The following is a 24,772-nucleotide window of genomic DNA, read 5'->3' as shown; positions in this document are numbered from 1 at the left end:
CGCTGTTTTTGGCCATTTTTTTTTGTATTTTTTTGTCTTTGCTGCTCGGTGGGTCAGCCGGGTGGCTTAAATGGGTCGCCGACAGTTGTGCGGCAGTGCCACACGGGCATTCCAGGCACTTGCAACGTGCCACGAGCTCTTTCTCACCGCAAATCACACAACTAGTCGTGGTTCTAAGCCGGCATTATTTACCCAACAAAAAAAATAGAAACAAAAACATTATTTAAAAAAAACCCGCAAAAACCAAAATTCAAAATAGGATTCCCGGTTACAAATCGGATATATATTTAAATAAAAAACATATATGTGTGGTAGTGTTTTCTACGCAAAACTATAGCCGTGTGTACACACAAGGAGTGTGACCTTGTAGGGGGAGGCGGCTTGCCACTAGGTCTGGGGGGGTGGTGGCCATTGGGCGCCCATTTCTGCGGAGGTAGGAGGGGCAGTTGCATCCACAGACCTTGAACATAAAGGTGTAAACGGGAGTCAATAACAAAGTAAGTTCTGCCCCACGCCAGATGATATAATTGGGGGGGAGCTTATCATCTGAAATTTTGACTTCAAGTTTCCAGTATTTCTTGCTAAAAAGTATTATTAATAATTATAATTTTGATTAAAATTATGAGTCAAGTACTAAGCTAATATTTGTATTTATATATAGCTTTAATGTTTCATAGTTTCATGAGAAATTTATTTTTTATCTTTATAAAAATAATAATATTTTGTCATACACAATTTAATAAAAGAGTTCTATTCATTTTTAATTAAATATTATATATAATATTAAAATATATTTCAGGGAAAACCTGGAAAGCAAAAGTTAAGACTTCGAGGTCAGTGATGACCCATTTCCGCCACTTCAAGATCATTGCCAGAGAACCCGAGAGATGTACGGATCTGCATCTGGAATCCAGATTCAAGATAGGAACAAAAAAATACATCGGTCTGGCGATAGGAAATCCGGTTGGTCCCGCCACCCCTATAACTACATATATATCCCATGGCACACATATGTACTAAAAAAAACCCTTTCTTTCTCTTATTTTTATTTTTTTGTGTATAGAGAACCCAGTAATACGGGTCGGACTTCAGCGATAAGACCGAGAGTCTTTCGTGATTTGTGCCTCTTATATAATTGGAATTACTCCGCCTCATGCAGGCAGGGACTGTGGGGTTTTAATCTTTATATATATCCTAATATGGGTTCAAGCGATATGCTCGCTATAAGCATATAAAAAGGCCTTAGTTACAGTGGACAGCAGCTCAGTTCGCCTTCAGAATTCATCTGGCAGTGTTCGGTTCTCGCATCGCAATTGTTATCCTGTTTTTTTTATTTTTTTTATATTTAAAAAGTGATAAGAAATGTCCTAGGAAGTAATTTGTATGTCAGCCTCTCATTTGGCCTGCCTAGCTGACTTTAAATTAATATTGCTAGCTGCCTTGTGAAGGGCTTACGTGTGATTGCGATTCAACTTGCAGAATATGTAAAGGACTTAGTGTTTTTTTCTTTTTTTTTAAAGTTAAATCCTTTTTTTGTGAACAGAGCGGGTAAATTTTGAATTTTTGGCGCTCAAAAGCAACACTGCTATACAGTGCTGGTTATCGCACTAAATCGATAAATCGCACCTCCGGAAATAGCCCATAGATGGCGCATGTTAAGGAGAAATGTACCATAAATAAACCAACAAATGCTATTTTTTAACAAAAAGTAACGAAAAACAAAATATAAATAATTATTTAATGAAAATGTTATTCATAAATGAGTTATAAAATCGGTTTAAAGGATACTAAATGGTAGAGCGAAAACATTTTCCAACACTCCATCCGATGCGTTATCGACTGTCGCCCATCCCTGCGTGTTGTCGCAGAACAAAAAAAAAATACTAAAGAACGGGCTCCGAATTAAAGGAAAATTGGAAAAATCAAGGAAAAATCGCTGGGGCAGCGGCATCTGCGAAACGGTACGGAAAAGCGCGCGTGCGGTTAGCGGGCAAACGGTGCGGCGACGGCAAACGGATTCGCCAGCGGCGGCAGTGCGCAAATGTAAAATGCACGGAATATTCGCATGTGCAGTGTGATAATAAATAAACGCCACAAATCGGAGCGACGACGCAGGGGCAAACACACCAATACCTACGCAAACACCCCCAAACACACACACACTCATATACTGAAGTGCGCGTGTGTATTCCCTGCTGTTGTTGTTGTTGTTGTTGTTTTTCTTCCTCCCCCCCACCACTAGTGTATGCGTGTTATCAGAAAACGAAACGAGTAACCAAAAAGGAGCTGCAAAAAAAAGAAAACAGGAGGAGAAAAATAAGGAGACAACAAGAAGAACCCACGCAGGTGCGTATGTGTGCGAGAGTGAGAGCGACGCAGACGTGTAACGGTTAATTGTAAAAAGTATTTTTTTGTTGTTGTTAGTGCGCATATGTTTCAGTCGAAATAACGGTAAACATAATTTCCCCATCCAATTTCCCCTTCTGAAAAAAATCCTGCGTACGCCACTGTATTATCTAATAAGAATAGAAAGTATCCTAGTGTGTGTGCGGGTGTGTGTGTGTGGCAGCGTTACAGCGGCGCCTTAAAGAAAAGCCAACTGCGAGTGTCCGTAATTAAAACATGCGCCGCAGCAAGAATTCTGCTCCTCTCCTCGTGCCACACAGTCGTCACAGGGGGGAGGGGTAGAGGTACAGTGGCCCGTCAGTGCATACATGGCGTATGCGTAACACAGAAATGCAAAATCTAATTGGGGTGCTCCCAATTGGAGTGCAATATGTCCCAGCAGAGGCTGTCACTGTGTGTGTTTGTGTTTGTGGCTGCCACACAGGGGTTGCAAGCATCACTGCCCCCGTTGCTACCACCCCCTAAAGCTAAAGATTCCAAGGGATACACACCAAAACACACACACACACACACATACACAGATACACAGCAGCCGTTGAGATTTTTCCCAAAAAGCTTTGCCTAATAATGAGGGACACTACTGTGTTTTTTTTTTTTTTTTTTTTTGGGGGTGGTTCGTGGTGGAAAACAAGTACAGTTCCAATTGGAATTGCTGGAAAAGTATTTACAAACTTTTGTTTACAGTTGTGTGGCAGTTGTTGTTGTTCCTTTGGGTGGTTGGGTGGTGGGGTGGTTGCTGCGCCGCCGCCACCGCCACTAACAAAGACCGCCGCATGCGTAACATATTTCTTCTCGCCCATACTCTGTTCTTTTCTTTTTCCCGTTATCACTAGAGTAATTGTTTTTGTTTTGTAGACAAATACACAAACAACAATTCAGAGAGAGAGAGAGAGAGAGTGAGAAAGGAAAGTGGGAGAGCGGGAAATTTAGCGAGGAGATAGAACAAAAAATAGCTATCGATTATATATTTGGAAGAGAGCGAGGGGGATAGACAGAGCGAGAGCGCCAAGGGAGATGCGCACGGTGGGAGCCACAAGTCTAAAATGCACTTATAATTTATAATTTTATTAATTGTTTGAAGATTAAATTTTAATAAACATTTTATTTTTACAGCCCAGCAGCTATTTATATAATTTAAAAAAAAAAAAATCCGATATCAGACTATATATAATCTGACCCAGTCCCGCCCACTGTGCTGCTCCAGCATGCGCCGATTGCACCAGTATGGGTGACTACTACGCATGTGTGTCTGTGTGCGCTGACGCAGTGGGAGTTTGTTGCTGTTGTAGCTGTACTGGTGATAACAGGCGGTGGGCGCATGCACCCACCATCTCGCCACCCACCCACACAGTCTCCCCATCTCTAGGCATCCCAAGAATCGCAAACTAAAATCTAGAGATGCGCTCTCTTCTAATCACTTTCAAATGCTCTCTCTCTCTTCTCTCAGTCTCTCTCTTTTAGTTTAAAAATAAAACAGATTCAAAATAATCTAAAAAAAAAGAAAAATAATTAAAAGAAGAGAGTAAAGAATGCAATTGAAATTGAGAAATTAGAATTTTCAGAAAATGTGTGTGACCATATGCGCAAGCGCCCAGTATGACCTTGCTAGGAATCACAATAATTAAAAGTTAAAAAAAAAATAAAATATCAAGCCTTCACGCACTGGTAACCCCATTGGGTGTGTATCTCAGAGTCCGTTGCCTTGACACGAGCTTGCAGCTAGAAGCTTACAGCTTACAGCTTGTAGCATGCTTCTCAGGGCCCTTGGCGCAGTTATTGGCCAGGAGGCGGGGGGTGGCCGAGGAAAAGCGCTGCGCACGCAACCCCAAAAATCCCACAGATACAGGACACTAGAGGTCATCAAAATAGGTACAGTGCCAGGACCTTACTCTAAATATTAATTAATTTAAATGTTAAAATAAAAATATTATTATTTAGCTATACAATTAAGTTTTAATTAGTTTTTAATATTAATTTTAATATATTTTATTTATCTTTATATATATCCGTGTATTAAAACTGGTTTTTAATAAATTCTAGTTACATCAAGATCCCCCCTCCCCTTTTTAGTTGCAACAATAGGGATGAAATCAAGTTGATCTTGCAACAACAATAATAAAAATATTTTTTTTATTATTGTATCACTTTTTTTTCGACCCTCCACTGTTGGAGGGCTGCTCGGCACGCGCGCAGCACTGATGGCGGAAAACCACCCCTATCAGTGGGATGGGGTGATGGTGGCTTTGGCTTCTATGGTGGCTGTAGGGGGTGGTGCGAGCAGTGCATGCGTGGCCATATGGATGCCAGTCACTTGGTCGATGGAGAGGGAGGGGGTTGGTAAACACTGGATAAGCATTCTTATCACGAGCGTTACGAGTTTGCGTTGTTTTTAGATATATTCTTTTTTTTTATGAAATATTTCATACAGTGGTGGCGTAAAGTGGTGAAAAGTGCATTTTTGGGACTTTAGGGGTTGCTTTTTTCCCACAATCTGTGCTCTGGTGCTCTCAGTTCGTGCCTGGGAGAGGGTGGCAGAAGTACGATTGTCTCTTTCTGGCAGTATTTTAAAATTAAAATTAATTATTTTTAGTATTTTTGATTAAAATTTTTTATTATTTTTTAAGGAGTGTGCTTTTTTTGTGACAGGTGAGTTTAATAATTAAAGGCTCTCTTTGGCTCTCTCTTGCTCTTCTTCTTTTTTTCTGTTAGGGGTGGTGGGTGGCTGTTGTGATGCCTTATAGTGGTCTCTTTCGCACCAGCTTAAAAGCTTAGCCCTGGGAATATAAAGTGTTTTTTTTTTTCTTAAAAATTTATTTTTAATTTTATTTAAATATTAAAAAAAAAAAAAAGATAAAAAAAAAGATAGATATAGCCTATATATAGCCATTTCATGTGGCCAAGTCGACGCATGGGCGCAGTATTGATTTTTCACTGCGTCGACGTCGCTGCTTTGTCGCAATCACTCCGTGGGGTTGCTTTCGCTATAGCACTCTCTCTTTCACTCTCACAGTCTACGCCAAGGGCGCTCTCTCTTTCGCTCTCTCTCTGTTGGGTTGTGGTGCGCCTGTCTCGTTCCGGCGGCGGCGTCGACGCTGCTGCTGCTGCGTTGCCGTCGTTGCCTTCCAAGTTTCTGAGCAAACGCAAATAGAACTTGAGCAGCGCCACAACAACAGAAAACAGAAAACAGAAAAACAGAAAACCGAAACAGAAACACAAAACAGAAAACAGAAAGGCAGCCGCACCACCACCACCACCACCAGCAGGGCAGTAGTAGCACCACCACCACCCGCCACCACACGGACATTCGGGGCACACACGGACGGACAGCGGTGCGGTGCGGTTCGTTGGTCTCTCCGGAAAATATTCTCAAAAAAAAAAATTTTTATATATGTATATTTATAAAAAAAAGTGCAATTTTTTAAAAGTGTTTATTTTTAGTGCTTAAAGTGCGTGCCAAAAAAAATTAAGGATAATCATTAAAAATAAAAATTTTAAAAAATATATATAATTAAGAGTTGGAAACCCCTTATTGGAAGTATTCCAGCCACCCCCTTGGGAATTAAAAAAAAGCCAAGGCAAGCAAAAAAAAAAAGAAAAATATATAAAATATTTTATAAAAAATATTGCTTACTTAAGCAAAAATATTTCATAAAAAATAAAGCAAAATAAAGTTAAGATTTAAATATTATCAGTGCGCACGTGCAACGGCCCCCAAGAAAGCCACAGAGAGAGAGGGCACTATGCCTAGTTAGACAGAGAGACAAAGAGAGAGAGAGAGAGAGGTAGTAGCTCCCCCAAGCTGGGGGATTCTGCGCACTCTGGAGACTTGCCAAAAGAGAGAGCTTTCATTTGTTTATAAATTATTATTATTTTTTTAAAAAAAAAGTTTAAAAAATTCCTATTTTTTTAAATAGAGATAGTTTCTATAACTAAAGAAAGAGAGGGGGTAATGTGCTTATGTGGTAACTAGCCCACTTAGGTATTATCTTCTAAATATTTAAATATTTAAAATTAAAACCCAATCACCCCCTAAACCAGTCTATGTGGAAAGCAGAGCCCTTAGCCCTTATCCCTTAGCCTGAATATCAAAATAGAAAGAGACACCCCCTGAGAGGTAACGGGAATATACATAACTGCTATCTCTGTCGTGTGGTGTCAGGGTCGCTCTTCTGATACCTGTGCCACATACGGTCGCTCTCTGTTCACCTTGCACCCGCAGGCTATATATCACCCCTATATACCTCATATCTTATATCTCATATATTTGCATTTTTATTTTATTTATTTTCGTTTTTTGTCTCCAAAAGTTTTGTATTTCATTACGATCGCCCCACATCGATATCACCCCGATCGCCCCTTTTTGGGTGCCAAGGGAGCCAGACTGGAGCTACGTACATATGGCGGCGACCTGAGCGGCTAATCTGACACCGTTCGAGTTACAAGAGTTACATATAGAGTCTAGATGGGGCATTGTTATTCGACTTCTGTCTTATATAAAGTCTAAAGCAGGGATGCCCAGTCCCATTGCTCTCGTTCCTCCTTTGTTGTTGGATTGCTCTGTCATATGGGTAGAGCAAAATCATATACGTGTGCTGCTCCCAGTATAGGCAAGGCAAATTACAATAACAATTTTTCGTAGTTTAATAACACTTAAACAGTTTCAACACTTTTCTGGCATTTTGTTGTTGGATTGCCGAAAACTTTTCACTGCAAAAAATCACTTCTTGTTGTGGTTTTGGACAGAATGGTTGACTGTGGAACGATGCATTTTTTCTTTGTCGAAAATTTTCTTTGCGAGCAGCAATGTATTATATGTAATATAATAATAAGCGGAAACAAAAAAATTAATTTGGAAAGGCATTTTATTAAATGCTATGCTAAAGTATCTGCGTCACAAGCCGATATGGAAGCGCAGTAAAAAAAATTCGAAAAATAATTGAGCATATTGAAAATAATTATAATCCTAAAATTAATTCTCAATTATCCGAAAAAAATTTTTTTTTTTTTTTCTGTTGAAAATGTTACAAAAATTTTTTTCAGTGATACGATAGAAAAAAAAAAAAAAACTATCGCTCATATGTATTTGTGCTTTTGTGCATAGGTATTGGAATTTGCTCTGTCATAAGCAGTGCTTGGGCACCCCTGGTCTAAAGCCTAAAAAAAGAAAGAAAAAAACAACACTCGTTGTTGCGCATGCGCGCTTTTGACCTGATTCACTTGCCGCTTATCAGCAATAAAGAAAAAAATTGGAAAACAAAAAAAAAACAAAAAGAAAATAAGCGAACAAAGTTCTACAACTGTGTGGTTGGGAGAGTACCCTGTAGTCTTTGTTGGAAGGGATGGGGTGTATTGGTTCTTGGGTTGGTAGATCATTATTTCTACAAAATATATTGTTTCTACAGATTCTTTAAGAGAGTCTTTGAGAGGAAAGTGGTTTAGTTGAAACAGAAAATATACCATTTATACTAAAGTTTTCAGTTATAACTATTCTAATGTATAAAAAATATATTTATTCTCTGCAGATTCTTTTGAAAGTCATAGAAATTATGTATTTCGGTCTGTTTATTGTATTTCTAAAGTTTTCAAACTTAAAACATCAAATTTACTTAGGATTTTAAGCTTTTTATAAAGAAAATACTGAAAAATATAAGAATAGATGTATTTTTCTATAAAAATACCATCCAATACTTAGTATTTATGAGGATTTATTAAAGATTTTTGTTTATTTTGTTGAAAACTTTTGATAAAACTCAAATAACTCTTTAAAAAAGACTACAATAATGTCTTATATCCAATAATTATATGATAATAGGATATAACTTAGTTACATAATATAAAATTACATCTCAGATATATCATATAATATAATATTATATCATCTATCTTCATTATATTTTTTTTTATCATTAGGAATCATATTAGTATATCCCATAATATCTCAAGTATTTAATTCAAAATCATATCATTTCATTAGCATATCTTATCATATCTTTGATATATCATATAATACCATATAACCTATAATACCATATACCTTCTCGAGTAAAGGGTATCCCGAGTGCGCAAGTCTGGACTACCCAGCTCATACGCTGTAATTAGTTCGCTATCAGTGGCCGAAGAGAGCGGGAAAGAAAAACAGAAAACAGAGATAGAAACCCTAGAAATAAAAAAAACTATTTAAAATTAAAAAAATGTAAAATTTAAAATTAAAATAGATTTATTTTTTAACTCTTAACAGCTCTGCTTATCACACTGCGCATGCGAATAAGAAGCCCCAGGATTGTGGCCAGAAAGGATTAGCTTTAAGGATCGCGAGCCCGTTGAGAAGAAGACCAGGAGGAGGATCAAGGAGGAGGAGGAGCAGGAACACAGACAAGCTGGCCACCACAAGCTATCGGTTGGTCGTCGCGCCGGCGGGTAGCCAGCGGAGTTCGGCGGGCAATGTGGTGGTGACCACAACCTCCGGCGGTGGCTCCGGCGGCGGTGGCAATGCCGGCGGTAGCAGTAGTTCCGGCAGTGGCCTGAATGTCACCACAATCACCACCAGCGGCGGTGGCGGCGGCCAGGTCCAGAGCGGCGGCAACAGCTCCCAGAGCAACGGCACCACCTACAAAATCGAGATGCTCGACGAGGACATCCAGTCCCTGGGCTCCGAGGACGACGATGAGGATCTCATCAGCAGCGATGGCAGTCTCTATGAGGGCGATCTCGGCCCCCTGCCCGTCAACGACGATGTCGCCCATCAGCTGGCCGCCGCTGGGCCAGTGGGCGTGGCAGCCGCTGCCGCCATTGCCAGTTCCAAGAAGCGAAAGCGTCCACACTGCTTCGAAACGAATCCCTCGGTGCGGAAGAGGCAACAGAACCGTTTGTTGAGGAAGCTGAGAGGCATCATCTACGAGTTTACGGGCCGGGTGGGCAAGCAGGCGGTGGTGCTGGTGGCCACGCCGGGGAAACCCAACACCAGTTACAAGGTATTTGGGGCCAAGCCGCTGGAGGATGTGCTGCGGAATCTGAAGAACATTGTGATGGACGAGCTGGACAATGCACTGGCCCAGCAGGCGCCACCACCGCCCCAGGACGATCCCTCGCTGTTCGAGTTGCCCGGTCTGGTAATTGATGGTATACCCACTCCGGTGGAGAAGATGACCCAGGCCCAGTTGCGGGCATTCATTCCGCTGATGCTCAAGTATTCCACTGGAAGGGGCAAGCCCGGCTGGGGCAGGGAGTCCACTCGACCGCCATGGTGGCCCAAGGAGCTGCCCTGGGCCAATGTACGGATGGATGCCAGGTCCGAGGATGACAAGCAGAAGGTGGGTATCTAAGATATGCTATGATGTATTGGTAGTAATCTCTCTGTAATCTCTTTCCGGGAAAACCAGATCAGCTGGACCCATGCCCTGAGGAAGATCGTGATCAACTGCTACAAGTACCATGGACGGGAGGATCTGCTGCCGACGTTCGCCGATGATGAGGACAAGGTGAACGCCCTGATCTCGCAGTCGGGCGATGAGGACGAGGACATGGAGCTCTCCAATCCACCAACTATACACACGGTGACCACCATGACACCACCCACGGGCAACAGCAATGTGAGTTGCTATAAGGAGTGGGGATTATCTTTTCTCTTTTTTTGAAAAGAAATAGTACTTATAAGGACTATCTGTAATATCCTTTGTTCCAAGTCCTTAAAAATAAGTACTCTTTCGAGGAATAGTCTGTTTTTTGGAAAGCGACTATGGGGTTTCGGGATTAAATACACATTTCACTGCCATTTCAAAAACCACTAATACGCATCTGGCATTTGGCATTTGGCATCTGGAATTTGGGAATGCATTATACCATCTACTAATCCAACCATCCAATCCAACAATCCGAATCATATTCCCCAAAAAACACAGCAACCGCAACAGGTCAACGTCGTTAAGATCAACAGCGCCGGCACAGTGATCACCACGCACACGGCCCAGAGCAACACCCCAGCCCCCACGATCATCCAGAGCACCAATAACCAGCACGTGACCACCACGGCCACGCTGCCCGCCTCCACAAAGATCGAGATCTGTCAGGCCCCAGCCCCGCAGCAGCAACAACAGCAGCAGCAACAGAGCCAACAGCAGCAGCAACATCATCATCAGCAACAGCATCAGCAGCAACAGAGCCAACACCATCAGACTACGGGACTGCCAAGCACCGTTCATATCCAGCCGGTGAGCGGAGGACAGCCGCAGACCATCCAACTGACCACCGCCAGTGGCACGGCCACGGCGACAGCGGTCCCGACAACAGCAGCTGCCGTAAGTGCCGCTGCTGCGGCGGCAGCGGCCGCCCAGTCGAATGCCGCCCAAACGGTCACCGCCCAGCAGATCGCCAATGCCCAAGTCTGCATCGAGCCCATAACGCTGAGCGACGTTGATGTTCGTACTAATCCGACTAAAAGTCTACTTCCACTACTTATCTACACTAATCGAGCCTGGAAGGCAGTGGGGAGTGGTTGAGATGGCTTTTTCATTAATAATGTTGCAATTTAATCTGAATATAGCAGTTAGGATAGAAGATATAGCTCTACTTTATTGTATTTCACTTCCAAAACTCTTTTTGAGAGACAGTTTATACCTAGTTTTCATCATAACCCCAAATTAAAAGCCTAAAATGGCCTAATCATGTTGTAAGAAGCTGTGGAACATGTTCCAACATGTCTCTTTGAGAAGGATAACCTCAAAATTTCGAATAGAAAGTCTGAAATTCAAAACATTTTGTGAGAAACTACTGGTTTTGAGACAATTAATAGTCAGAATAGATCATAACCTAAAACCTAAAGCTGAAACTGGCTCAAAACATGTTCCAACATGTCTTTTAAGAAAGGATAACCTCAAAATTTCAAATAGAAAGCCTTTTTTTTAAATCATTTGTAAAAAGCGACTAGTTTTGAGACAATTTCTGTTTAGTATAGATCACAACCTTAATCCAAAGCCTTAAACTTGCATAAAAATACGAGTCTCTTAAAGAAAGATAACCTTAAAATGTCTCTTAAAAAAAGATAACCTCAAAATGTCTCTTAAAAAAAGATAACCTCAAAATTTTGAAAAAAGCCTCTATTTCAATAGTTTTGTATGAAACTTGTATTAAGTCTTAATGGATCTTAATGGATAGTGACTCAAAGGAGTAGAACCAGAAAACTTTATAAAAACCAGGCCAGAAAACTCTCAACAACTCCCAACTGCTTCCAAAAATCACCAAATTTTTTCTTTTTCCCACTTTTTCTTTGGCTCAGCCCTTAGTTGGTGTGATTATTTTGGATATTGTTGCTACCACTTTGAGTTCTGCTACCAACAAGGACGATGATGGTCTTTTTTGTTAATTTTTTTTATTGTTTGAATACCTAATTTGATATGATTATTTTTTGTTTTGTTTGTTTGTCTTTCTTTTGCAGCGAATGGGTTTTGTGCGAATGCGTTTGCACATCATCGAGTTATTGGTTATTTTCGTCATTATTTGCATCCCAACACACACAATCGAACAAACACACTATTACCCGCACATGTAAATACAACAACCGACCCTCTACTACCCACAAAAAACACAAATCATTCTCTTTTTTTTTGACTTAACATGGCTTGTTTTTTTTGCATTTTGTTTATAATTATTTTTTATATTTTATTAAATTTTATTTTGAAATATTTGTTGAAATAGTAATAGTTTTGATGGAGTTACTAACTAGTTTTTGTTTGTTTTTTAAAACAGTATACCACCCAGACGGTTCTCTCGCAGAATGCCGATGGCACTGTGTCCCTGATCCAGGTGGATCCCAATAATCCCATCATTACCCTGCCGGATGGAACCACAGCTCAGGTTCAGGGCGTGGCAACGGTGAGTCTTTCTTGATGTAATATTTATACCAGGTACTTCTAGGGGGCATTTACATATAGAGGGTGTCTAGAAAGTTTATATTATAAATGGAGTTGAGTTTAAAGTACCGGGCATCACATACTATCTTCCTAATGCTTTTAAATAAATTATATTTAATATTTATACCCGGTACTCTTAAGAGATCTATCCAAGATGTATTTAAAGTAATAGAAATACTATATACCTTTACTAAAAATATGAGTTATGAGTACCGGATATTATATACCATCCTCCTAATACTTTTTAAATCCAATCCTTTCCATTCTATCTCTAATATTTATACCCGTTACTCTTCAGAGAACTATATAGAAGGGGTTTCTAGACTATTTCCCATTAGAAAGTATTTAAAATAATAGAAATAATTTAAACCCTTCCCAAAAATACTAAAAATAAGTACCAGGTATCACATACTATCCTCCTTAAACTTCTAATTCAAAAGTAATATTAATATTAATACCCGGTACTTGTCAGAGATCTATATAGAAGGTTTTTTATTGGAAAGTAAAGGGTTTCTCTTCAAGACCTATTTAAAATAATAGAAATATCTAAAACTTAGCTAGAGTTAGGAGTACCGGGTATCACATACCATACTCCCTTAAATTTCCAATCTAATATCCAAATCCCCTTCCTTCACAGCTCCATCAAGGCGAGGGCGGCGCCACCATCCAGACAGTACAGAGTCTCACCGACGTCAATGGCCACGAGAACATGACCGTGGACCTCACCGAGACGCAAGATGGCCAAATATTCATCACCACCGAGGATGGTCAGGGTGAGCATCCAAAATACAAATAACTTCTCCTTAAAGATTGGAAATTAACTCTTCAAATCACTCTTTCAGGCTATCCCGTGTCGGTGAGCAATGTGATCTCGGTGCCAGTGTCCATGTACCAGTCCGTGATGGCGAACATGCAGCAGATAACGAATAGCGACGGCACCGTGTGCCTGGCGCCCATGCAGGTAGATACAAGTGCCACACGTAGTTCATCCAACACCACCACCACCACCGGCGGAGGCGCCAACTTTGCGGGCGTCCAGTGTTACTCGCTGATTAGTGCAGGAACGGCGGTGGGTCGGCGTGGTGGCGGTGCAACATTGGTGGGTCAGCCGGCCACCTTGCAGGCGGCGCCCGGGGGCAGATACTACCTAGCGGCCACCACCACCAGCACCACCTCCGCGGCGGCAGCCAGTGTCAACGTCGGCAACAGTAGTGGGAGTAGCTTCCAGAATAACAACAATAGTGCGCTAGCGAATAACAATAATAGCATTAAGATGCCGCTGCCCATTGTCCTGGCTGGGCCGGCAATGGGTCAGGTGGCTGCCAGTACCAGGTCCACCAGAAGGGGAGGGAATTTACCAGGCGAGGTAGCCTTGGGTCAGAGGCGTAGAAAGCCGGGGGCAGGAGGCGGTGGCAGTAGCAGTTCTCTGAAAACGAAAAGTACAAAGTCCATGGAGGTGACAACCACCTCGTCCTCGGCCTCCTCCTGCTCCTCGTCGGCGATTAGGTGTGTGGACAGTGCCAGTTTGACGAACTTTCACTTGCAGCTGCCAGCCAAGACCATCAAACTGGAGCACCTGGAGTAGATCCTCCATAAATCCAAGCCCATCTCGAATCTAGTCAGAAAAAAACGGCTTTTGCACAAAAAACAATAAAAATGCACTTGCCATTTAAAAATTAAATAATTAAACTTAGAGAAACACCAATTGTGAATGCCAAAAAAAAAAAAAATAAGAAAAGAAAAAGAAAGTGGAATAATTAGAAGAAAGATTAGAAGAAAGTGAGAATTTAGGGAAGAAACCAAATCGAAACCAATAATTGTTGATAATTGAAACCAAAAATCAAAACTAAATGAAAAAGTTCATCATGTTCCTAGAGCTACAACAACAAAAAGAATTATGAATTAAATTTTTCTAAATTTCAAATAATAATCTAAATGTTAAAATTTAGATTTTAAAAAAGGATTTAAAGTAGGATTAGGTGGTTAGCCATAAGATGGAATGAAAGTGCACATAATCTTGCTTAGAAACACACCAAACCAAATATTAACCGTAGTAGTTGTTGTCTTAAGTTGAAACTTTATTGGGATAGTTATACTATTACTATTATTATTATTATTATTATTTTTAGCTTGTTAAGTAGTCAAGAAACACACACACAGACACACAGGGACCATCGAGGAGAAGCCACTTAGAGTTTAGAGCGAAAGTGAAAGTGAATTTGAAACCCCCTCCCAAAAAAAAAACAAACAAACAAATTAGTCAAATGGCATTAAAAATGTCTTAAGGAACAGGAGCTAATAACTATATATCATATATAACTAGATAACTAGATGTATATATCCTATATACCATCGTGGAGTGCATATTTCAGTTTATGTTGATCTATTACTATTATGCTATTGTGTTTTATTGAATTCATTTTTAATTACTATTACTATTACTATTACTATTATTATTATTATTATTATTATTATTGTGTTTAAATGTTTTATTTGATATGTATATTATTGAAAATCATTTTAAGTTTTAGACCAAATTTTTTTTTATATCCTCCCCCCCTTAAAAAAAAATATGTTGTAAAGAAGTGCAAAAAGCCAACAAATTTTATTGAATAAATCCTTTGTTGTTGTGATTTTATTTTAATTTGTTCTTTATTCCATAGAGTTGAAATATATTTTTAATAATTTCCCTTTTTATTTATAGATATGATTTTATTTAAGCTGATTTTCTGTAAGTATGCTTGATTTTTTTTCCATCAACAAGCACTGGTTTTCAAGGATATATTATATATATATTTTTTAAAGAGAAATTAAGAGAGTCTATTAATAATAATATTTTAATTTTTTCCCTTTCAAAAGGTGGAGAATGGCGACCAACTGGAAACTATTACCGTCTCGCCCGGCATGCACCAAATGATGATCCAAGGCGGCCCCGGCCAGGAACCCCAACTGGTCCAGGTCGTCAGTCTCAAGGATGCCACACTCCTCAGCAAGGCCATGGAGGCCATCAACTCCGGCAACGTTAAGACCGAGGATACAATTATAATGGAGCAATAGCTCGAGCCCATCGACGCCATGATCTCGCCGGGATTGAGCGAGTGACATGGCGGCTGCTCTCCAGGCTAGGCTCACACTCTAACCATCCACCATCCTGGATCACCTCCTGGATCTAGTCATCCGTAAAAAGTTCTAGTCACGAGAGCGAATTTCTGTAAAAAATCTGAATCAACCCAGTCTAGTCTTCGCGTAGAAAATTAAACTTAAACTTTAAAAAACCTCCAATATAGTTATCTATTTTTTTTTTTTCATCTTAATAAGTGTGTATGCGTGTGTGTATTTTTTTTTTTAAATTGATTGAGTTTTTATTGGCTATATAAATAGTTCAATTGTGGGCTGGCTACTCAATAGCTATTAAAAATATCGTACTATACATATGCCTATGTCTAAGCATTATAAGCGTTACTTGTACGTACAGCTCTTATATATAAATAATATAAATATAATATACAGTATATACACTAAATATACTCTAATGTTTGCAATAATTAACCAAATGAGCAAAAAAAAAAACAATTAAGGAGTTTAAAAAATATATATATACAAATTAGGACAACTGAGGCCACCCCCTAGCCTCCATTGCAATGTAAACAGAGAGCATCACTTTAAATTTAATTAAATTATCTAATTACTAACGATAACGATTACGATAACGAACCTATGCATAATTATCGAATAAATCGAAAAGTGTATGTAAAAAAAAAAATCAAAGTATTGTTTTTAAGGAAGGATGTGGCTTTTAATATTTTTTTTCTTTTGGATTTTTTTTGGTGGCCCATCGAAGCAGGAAGCCTGGTGACGCCGGATGATGCAACAATCCGGAAACAATCGGTGGGAAGGTGAGAGCCGCCAATGCCGATGCCGATCTGTCTAAACTGCAGCTTCGATACGAAAATTACAGACACACACCAAAAGTATCATAAGTTCATAGTGGCAGCGTGGCAGCGTGGCGGGAAACACGTTTTCCCCATTCCCATACCCATTCCCATTCCGGAGGCCTTCCCATTGTAATTTAAATGAAAGCCAAAGCCGATACGTTGACCCGCTGCTCCACTACACTACAAACCACACTATGTGGCACTAACCGAGTGTGGAGTGTGGAGACTCTGGGGGGGACTTCGACTCTGTGCAACTGGAGATGCATCTGCTGCCACTGCCACAGCTGACACTGCCCTCTCCTCCAGCCTTTTTTTTTTTTGGCGGCCCATAGGTCGCAGTTGTTGTGCTTCCTCGTTGCCATTTGCTAGTTGCATGTTGCAAGTTGCCCGTTGCAAGTGGCAAGTTTCTTGTTGACTTAACCATCGAATTTTTTTTATATTTTTGGCTGGCACAGTGGAGGTTTATATTCTCTGATTTGGTTTAATGGCTTTATTTTTGATCCGGGAGATCTTTCTTTAAATATTGAGATAATATTTGATATCAAACGTTATCTTTTATTTTATTTTGGTATTTTAAACTATTTTTGTTTATTTATAATTTTTATTTTATATACTTTCCTATGTATATATTTACGTATACACCTTCTACCTTATAGCTTAAAGAAAGATTCTATTCCCTATTTACCTCACGATACATTTTCAATTAAATTCAATAAAAAACTTCTTAATTCTAAAGTGTAAAAAGTCCCTTAATGTATTTTTTTTTTTCAAATTTTAAAACTATGAAAAATAATCTTGTTTTTAATTAATATACGGTAAAAACTTGATAAGAATACATCGATTGCTTTAGAATCAATATTTATAAACTTTTTTCTTTTAAAAATGTAATCCTTTAATACAAAAAACAATCAAACCGAGCACTTGATTGCTTTTTTTTTAGTTCTAGTTAAAATTCCCAACTGGTTTAGTTCTTTGAGCAAAGCCAAGAACCAAACCCAGTGTTAATAACGCTAGAAAAATAGGTTTGTTTCTTGGCTTTTCCTGCAAGCCCTGCTTAGATGAGAATTGAAAAGTCTAATTATTATTAATATCCATTCTATTAATATCATATTAACACAACTGAGGCAGTTAAAAATAGTTTCCCGCCAAACTTGTTTTCAAAAATACCTTTTTTTTACAAAAATTTCAATTACTTCCAAACATAACTCATTTTGGAATTTATTTTTTGAAAGTGTGCCAGCCACTATGTTGCTCTTTGGGCCATTGACAGGTCATTTGTTGAGATCTTGCATCTTGAACGTTTTTCGAATTTGAATTATTCGCCGAGGAGATGCCACAGCCAGCCCCCAAGTGATGATGCGTGTGTTGTTGCCACCAACTCGCCGGCAACTTGCAACCTGCAACAAGTATTGCGTCTGGGAGAGTGCAATTGTCGGCAGTTTGTTTAGTTTGTTGACTTTGTCGTGTTACCTGCACCATCCTTAACTTACAACTAAAAAAGGGGAAAAAATATAAAAAAAAAATAGAAGAAATTGTGTAAGAGATGTGAAATTTATTGTGCCGTTCATATTGCACTTTCCTCGACAACGACCGCATCTCCATTTGCATTTTCTGATTTTTCCATATTGCATTTTGCATTTTACATATCCATCAGCAATTAGTGAAGTGCCGACGCCACGCCCACTAAAATAGCGCGATACACGCCCTCAATGGCAGTGTAATGAGGCAAGGAGGCGTCGCAACTACGGTCTTGCCCCCATGGGTGCATATTAATTGCTTTCCACGGGAGTCCAGACTACTGTTTATGTCTCGAAGACAACTTACAAAAAAGTTATGCCATCCATTACGCATTGCGATCACCTTTTTCTTTCCAGCCTGATTGGGATTATGTGAGAAGGAGAAGGTCTTGGGAAATTTTTTTCAAAAACTATCAAAGACACCAACCCATCGCTTATAAATCATTTCCTAATATTTTTGTAGTTAAATGAAAAGTCGAACCTTTTCAAGTCTTTGACAATTAAATGTATGATTTATGGATGAGAGTTTTGTATCAGAGGTAGGGTATTATGGTTTTGGGGATTAGTTGGCCAGAAAGGGGATAATTTTTATTAAAAAGACCATTTTTCAGCCTTGTCCGTGTGTCCGTTTGTCCGCCAATTTGCTTAAACTTGAACTATTTCTTTAATTTAAAAGATAGATACTTGAATTTTGGTATACAGGTTTCTTTTGAAGGGTTTTAGGATATATGATGGCACTATCAAGATCGGTGGACTATATCCTATAGTTTCTATAGAGCTGATATATGAGATATTTTATTGAATTTTGTTAAAAAGAGTATATATCTTTCGAAGCCTTCCAACAGATTTTTATACAAGGAAGATCAACTTTAATTTATTTCTTGTTTATAGGCACTATACCATTTTATCCGGCAATTACCATATGGCAGTACCCCCTTTTCCTTTCCTTTCCTTTTCTTTTCTTTCGAAACTAAACCAAAAATATTGTGACTAATCGTGAGATTTTGGTCATATTTTGTGGTGATTTTGTGGTTGTTTTTTGCTTTTTTGGTTTTTTTGAGAAAAGCCAATTCGACATCGTCACGCCCGAAATGATGGATTGGTGGACTGGATGACTGGACGGACGGACGATGGCCAGGAGGCTAAAGTTGGCCAGCTTAATCCAATGGGCTTTGTCATCGTTTTGGGGCAAATTACCATTACGGGCGAGATCCAGCCAGATGCAAATCAAATAATGGCCAACGCCACAAGTTGCAAGTTGGCCTGATGTTGCTTGTGTTGCTCTTGCTGATGTTGCTTGTGGATTATGCAATGGGAAAGGTGCAGCATCTATGGGATGCGCTATACAAACAAAACTTTTTGGCCAAATGCGACAAACGAATGCATTTTCAGTTATGAGTTGAGGCAGCTTTCGCCTTCCTGCCACCCGGCTGCCACCCGACCAGAAAGTGAATCCCAAAAACTCAATCCGAATCCGAATCCAAATTCAAGTTGCAACTTTAGGTCCCATTTCCAATCCCTGAAGGCGCCTCCCCCTCCCTGGACTAATGGCAACGATGATGCGGCAGCATTTGGCCCACATTGCTGCAACATCCCAGTCTACACTCAAAGAAATTGGTAAGAAATTTAAAAAAAATATTAATTTTTTTATTAATTTTCAATCTTTGGTTTTTATTTTTATTTTTCTTAGAAACTCTAATTAATTTCCCATTTCTTTATTATTTTATCTTTATATTCCTCTCAGTGTAGCTTGGAAAATGGCTTTTCCTTTTGCTTTTCTGCCTGCACTTCGGCTGCTGCGCTTTTCCGGTTAATCGTATATGCTGTGCACCGCCTGAAGACTGCAACTTGCAACCTGCAACCATCGCCAGCCAGCTTGCAACTTGGCGGCATCTTTTCGTATATAAGCCCGGCCTGGCAGCGGTGTCATGTCAGTTGTGGATTCGCCGCGTTCCCAGAGCGCACTCAACAATTTAAACCAAGCCCAGCGTTCCAAGACATGAAAGTACGGCAAGGATAATAATCATAAAATATTACGTATACGCCATGTGGTGCTATTCATTTTTTTTTTAAGTGATCTTAAAAAAGTGATATTTTTTTTATAAAAAATTACTAGAGTGGTTAGAGTGTTTGGTTTTTAAAAAAGTGCCGGTTGTGGAGTTTTCAGAATCACTTTTTAAATGGATATAGCCTTGTCCGTGTGTCCGTTTGTCCGCCAAATTGGTATTCCTTTGAAATAATCCCTCGGTTTTGAAGATATCTGGCTGTAACTTTCCACCTGGCTTTCTTCATGTTTTCTGGATGATATTTTAAAGTTGGAATCAATATAATCCGTCCATTATATCCCTTATAACTCCTCACAAGTCTTTACTTTGTTTGGTTTTTATTTTTTGAAAAAATGGTCCAGCCTAAAAAGAAAACAAAGGATCTAAAAAATAAGGATCATCTCAATAAATCATAGCTCTTTTATATTTTAAAATTAAATAATATTTTCAGCATACAATTTTTAATATTTTTTATTTTTTTTTTCCAGGCCTTTGTGTGCCTTTTGATTATTGGAGTGGCCAGTGTGTCGGCCAAACCGAAGCCAGGTGGCGGCGGTGGCTGGTCTTCTGGCGGCGGAGGAGGAGGAGGCGGTGGCTGGTCCTCAGGCGGCGGTGGCGGTCATGGTGGAGGCGGCGGTGGCGATGTCCAGATCATTAAAGTGATTACGGAAAGCGGAGGAGGTGGAGGCGGTGGAGGCTGGTCGTCAGGAGGAGGAGGAGGCGGTGGCTGGTCGGGCGGTGGAGGAGGCGGCGGTGGCTGGTCCTCTGGCGGTGGTGGAGGAGGACATGGCGGCGGCGGCGGTGGTGGAGACGTCAAGCTCATCAAGATCATCAGCCTGGGCGGCGGAGGAGGAGGAGGTGGTCATGGAGGAGGCGGCGGCGGCGGCTGGTCTTCCGGCGGCGGTGGAGGCGGTGGCTGGTCCGGCGGCGGCGGAGGTGGAGGCCATGGAGGCGGCGGCACCAAGGTCATCAAGATCATCAAGCTCAGTTCCGGCGGTGGACATGGCGGTGGCGGCGGCGGCGGCTGGTCCTCCGGCGGCGGAGGTGGCGGCGGTGGCTGGCAGCCGGCCGGTGGCTGGGCCTAAGCCACTGAGAGAAAATACGAAAACAAAAACTTGTAAATACTGTACATAATCGAAAGATGTTTTTTTTTTGCTTGTTTTTTGTTACTCAGCCCCCAAGAACTGTTACAGAATTTTACAAAAATCGCCTGCCTGGTAAATTAATTTTAATTTTAATTAAATTTTAACATTTTCCAGGCACATATTTTGTACGATTTTATATTTTTTATTTTTCGCTAAAGGCGGCCGAGACAATAAATGTATCCTAAATTGTTAATATATTATGTTTTTAATTGATTTTTTTGGGGAGTTTTTAGATTAAAAATTTAAGTAGACTAAGAATTACTTATTTTGTAATTTTATACAATTTTGAATTTAAATTGTAGTATTTTATTTTTATATTCTTTCGAAGAAACTTAAAAAGTTCCCCTAAAAGTATTCCCTGTTCGAAATAGAGCCCCCTAAAGTATGCAATTATTTCTTTTTTTTTAGAAATTAATATTAATATGATTTTGTGAATTTGGATTATATTTTTTGTTCGAATTTTGTACAATTTTTCAGACAAAAGTGCATACAAAAGATCGAAAAAGCGGCAGTATACTCGTTCCGATAATTATTTTCACAATTATTGATACAAAACGTCCAGCAGCGAGAAGAAAAATTGAAAAATCGACTCATCCTTTTTGGTGTTATTGTTGTTGGCGGCATTACCCGGCAGTATAGTCCCTGGCGTAGTCCCGTTAGCATCATTGTTGCTGTTGGCAATGCCGTAACGCCGAAATCTGGCGCCCAACAGATCATCAGCGTCCTCCATGAGCCACTTGGCGATCGAGAGACGCCCATCGATATTGGCGCTGCCGAGACGCTCCTCAAACTCCTCGTAGGACACCTCCTCGCAGGTCAGTGAGCCGAAGGCCTGGTGCTCCAGGAGCGTGAACTCGGCCTCCAGCTCGGCGTCGGCGATTTGTTCCTTGGAGAGGGGCACCGGCTTGGGCCTGTCCTCCGGGGGCTTTATAGGATCCTTTTGGCTCTTCAGTCCCTTTTGCGTCTTGGTGTACTGCAGCTTCTTGGCCACTTTGGTTTTTGTATCCTTTTTCGTCTTTGTATCCTGTAGAGTCTTTGTTTCTGGAGGGCTATTGGTTTCTTCAAGACTCTCAGATTCTTCTTCCAGATCCTTAGTTTCCTGTGAACTCCCAGGGTCTTGTAGACTTTTTGTATCCTCCTGACTCTTAGGAGCCATTGTATCCTTCGGATTACTAGTATCCTTTTGATCTTCCTTCGGTTTGTCCTGCTCGGACTGTGGTTCTTCTGTGTCGGGAGTCAAGAGACATCGCATTATGAAGCGAAAGTCGTCACGTCGGATCCGGCCAATGCGTCGCGTGTCGAACATCTTGGAGAGGAGCCGCAGCTTCTGGGCCCGGGTATTGCGACAGGGGGCGCCATTGCCGCCATATTGTGGCACCATGAACGTGGCGCACGTCTCCACGAACTGGGCGAACGTCAGCCGGGCACTGGGATCGCAGGTGGGGAAGAAACCATCAACGATCTGTCGATGTAATGGATTCTGGACCAATTGCGGAATACGCAATAGATCCGTCGGAGTTAGATAGCCACGCTGGTGGCGATCCAGTGCCCGGAAACGGGTGTTCAACTGTTCCAACTGTTCGACGGATAGCCCGGTGGTCTCCTGGTAGCTGTGCATCTGGGCCGGCGTCAACTGACGGCTGCCCATCGAACCCATGCTGTCGCCGCTCCCTGCCAGGTTCGTGTTGTCCCGAGTGTGCCCGTCTCGGTCGCCGCTCCGGGACATAGGTTACGAACGTTTCTGATATTCCCCGATTTAAATCAAAATCAAAAAAATATATATAGTCCAGTCCTCCGGAGCGAATGACAAGGCGAGAACCGTTGCTGTATTTTTTGTTTTTTTTGTTGAGAATGTGTCCAGTAGTTCCGTTTCCCAGGATTGCAAGATTTTAATTGACGAAGGGGCTGACTAACTGAGTCTCATTGACTTTTCCATATGAAATATACTTCAAAACCTACTAGATGTGGTATAGTACGAAAGTATGATAGTATGATAGTATGATAGTATGATAGTATGATAGTATGATAGTATGATAGTATGATAGTACGAAAGTATGATAGTATGATAGTATGATAGTATGATAGTATGATAGTATGATAGTATGATAGTATGATAGTATGATAGTATGATAGTATGATAGTATGATAGTATGATAGTATGATAGTACGAAAGTATGATAGTATGATAGTATGATAGTATGATAGTATGATAGTATGATAGTATGATAGTGTGATAGTATGATAGTATGATAGTATGATAGTATGATAGTATGATAGTACGAAAGTATGATAGTATGATAGTATGATAGTATGATAGTATGATAGTATGATAGTATGATAGTATGATAGTATGATAGTATGATAGTATGATAGTATGATAGTATGATAGTATGATAGTATGATAGTATGATAGTATGATAGTATGATAGTGTGATAGTATGATAGTATGATAGTATGATAGTATGATAGTATGATAGTATGATAGTATGATAGTATGATAGTATGATAGTATGATAGTATGATAGTATGATAGTGTGATAGTATGATAGTATGATAGTATGATAGTATGATAGTATGATAGTATGATAGTATGATAGTATGATAGTATGATAGTATGATAGTATGATAGTATGATAGTATAATAGAATGATAGTATGATAGTATCTGATCTATCTCATCTTTTCTTTTTAAATATATATATATTTTATTTAATTTTTTTTAACCTCTGCGTTTTATAATTTGCCATGAAAACCCCAAGCTATTTGTAATCCCTGATTGGGGCCATAGATCATCTTCAGAACTTTTTGCTTTATTTGTTTTTTGGATTATTTTGAAAGGGGAGCTTTCTATTTCTGCGAATGACCTTGGCGGGTAAAGAAATCGAAATCATGGGGGAGAGCTCCTTGGCTCTGTGGCTCTTTGGCTCTTCGGCTGGCATTATTTCTGTGTCATTTTCATTTGTTGACTTTTGCAAAATGCCGCATAAATCAAAACGGGAGCTGTCAAGGTCATTAAGGGGGAGGTGGCAGTGGAGGTGGATGCTACTTCCGCGCCATCGTTGTCGCCTCTGACGCACTATGTATATACCTATATATACATTAAAACATATATATATATATATAAATATATATTCCACCCACGCCACCTGATGCCCTGCGCCTCTGCCTCCTGGCACCCCCTTTTCAGATCTCCAGAGGCGGCGGAGACGCCACGGTGCGTGCGCCTTGGCCAATTGCCAGTTGACAGTTTCCCCCCGCCACACCACCCCCTCTGCCCCCCTGGCAACCCCCTCGGGGGGTGCTTTTCGACCATCTTAATTGGCCCGCTTTCGTTGCGTGCCGGCCTGCCTGTCCGACTGGAGGGCAAGGTGAAGTCTAAACGAGTGCAAACAAAAACAACTAAAAGCCAGAAAAAAAAATACAAAAAACAAGCTAACAAGCTGCCGGGAAATGGAAAACATTTTATGAACTAGATTCCTATAACATTTGATTGTTTTTTAGTTTATTTTTAATGGATTTTCTTCATTAATTAAGAGCTCTTTCTTTTATTTAGGTCAGACTCAAACCGGTGGTACTTTTCATTCAGCGGAGACACAAACAAGGGGATTTTTCTAAACCAGACTCTAGGTTAGTTTGGTTTCAAACCTATTTTTAGTGTTATTTTTAATAAAAAATTATTAAAGTTTGAGATTATTCAAGTTAAAAAATAAATAATAATGAAAAAAAAGTAAATATACTTTAAAATAATTTTTATAAAACTTAAAGGGAAATTTTAAGGAAAAAATTTTGGAAGAAATTCAAAGATTTGACTATTCTTTAG

The 24,772-nt window shown here is 40.1% G+C and overlaps 3 protein-coding genes and 1 long non-coding RNA gene across 10 annotated transcripts; 2 read left to right on the top strand and 2 right to left on the bottom strand.

Annotated features, from left to right (window-relative positions):
* Nucleotides 1-8,644: 8,644 nt before the first annotated feature.
* LOC6503510 (DNA-binding protein Ewg) lies at nucleotides 8,645-15,705 on the top strand. Of its 7 annotated transcripts, XM_014905472.3 has the most exons (8): nucleotides 8,885-9,716; nucleotides 9,786-9,995; nucleotides 10,305-10,820; nucleotides 12,148-12,273; nucleotides 12,949-13,084; nucleotides 13,154-13,272; nucleotides 15,016-15,042; nucleotides 15,171-15,274. In XM_014905472.3, exons 1-7 carry the CDS (start codon nucleotides 9,027-9,029, stop codon nucleotides 15,019-15,021), a joined length of 1,803 nt encoding a protein of 600 aa, XP_014760958.1. In that variant the 5' UTR covers nucleotides 8,885-9,026; the 3' UTR covers nucleotides 15,022-15,042; nucleotides 15,171-15,274. The 7 variants fall into 7 exon arrangements, 5 of the variants coding, with proteins under 5 accessions (XP_001964236.2, XP_014760960.1, XP_014760958.1 ...); XM_001964200.4 differs by lacking the exon at nucleotides 15,016-15,042 and having other exon boundaries at nucleotides 8,645-9,716; nucleotides 15,171-15,705; XM_014905471.3 differs by lacking the exons at nucleotides 15,016-15,042; nucleotides 15,171-15,274 and adding an exon at nucleotides 14,441-14,949.
* Nucleotides 15,706-17,778: 2,073 nt separating this feature from the next.
* On the bottom strand, nucleotides 17,779-18,288 carry LOC116655280. The gene is made up of 2 exons (XR_004310414.2): nucleotides 18,191-18,288; nucleotides 17,779-18,121 (listed from the first exon to the last, which is right to left on the bottom strand). It is a non-coding gene; the product is annotated as an uncharacterized LOC116655280 (long non-coding RNA).
* Nucleotides 18,289-19,521: 1,233 nt separating this feature from the next.
* Nucleotides 19,522-21,126, top strand: LOC6503511 (glycine-rich cell wall structural protein 1.0). The gene is made up of 2 exons (XM_001964199.4): nucleotides 19,522-19,768; nucleotides 20,297-21,126. Exons 1-2 carry the CDS (start codon nucleotides 19,763-19,765, stop codon nucleotides 20,891-20,893), a joined length of 603 nt encoding a protein of 200 aa, XP_001964235.1. The 5' UTR covers nucleotides 19,522-19,762; the 3' UTR covers nucleotides 20,894-21,126.
* Nucleotides 21,127-21,376: 250 nt separating this feature from the next.
* Nucleotides 21,377-22,866, bottom strand: LOC6504124. The gene has a single exon (XM_001964198.4). It carries the CDS (start codon nucleotides 22,677-22,679, stop codon nucleotides 21,495-21,497), a length of 1,185 nt encoding a protein of 394 aa, XP_001964234.2. The 5' UTR covers nucleotides 22,680-22,866; the 3' UTR covers nucleotides 21,377-21,494.
* Nucleotides 22,867-24,772: the final 1,906 nt, after the last annotated feature.

The sequence above is a fragment of the Drosophila ananassae genome, chromosome XL (genome assembly GCF_017639315.1).
Source record: "Drosophila ananassae strain 14024-0371.13 chromosome XL, ASM1763931v2, whole genome shotgun sequence".
NCBI lineage: Eukaryota > Metazoa > Arthropoda > Insecta > Diptera > Drosophilidae > Drosophila > Drosophila ananassae.
The sequence above is the reverse complement of the archived record's forward strand: the minus strand, read 5'-3'. Positions and strand labels throughout refer to the sequence as shown.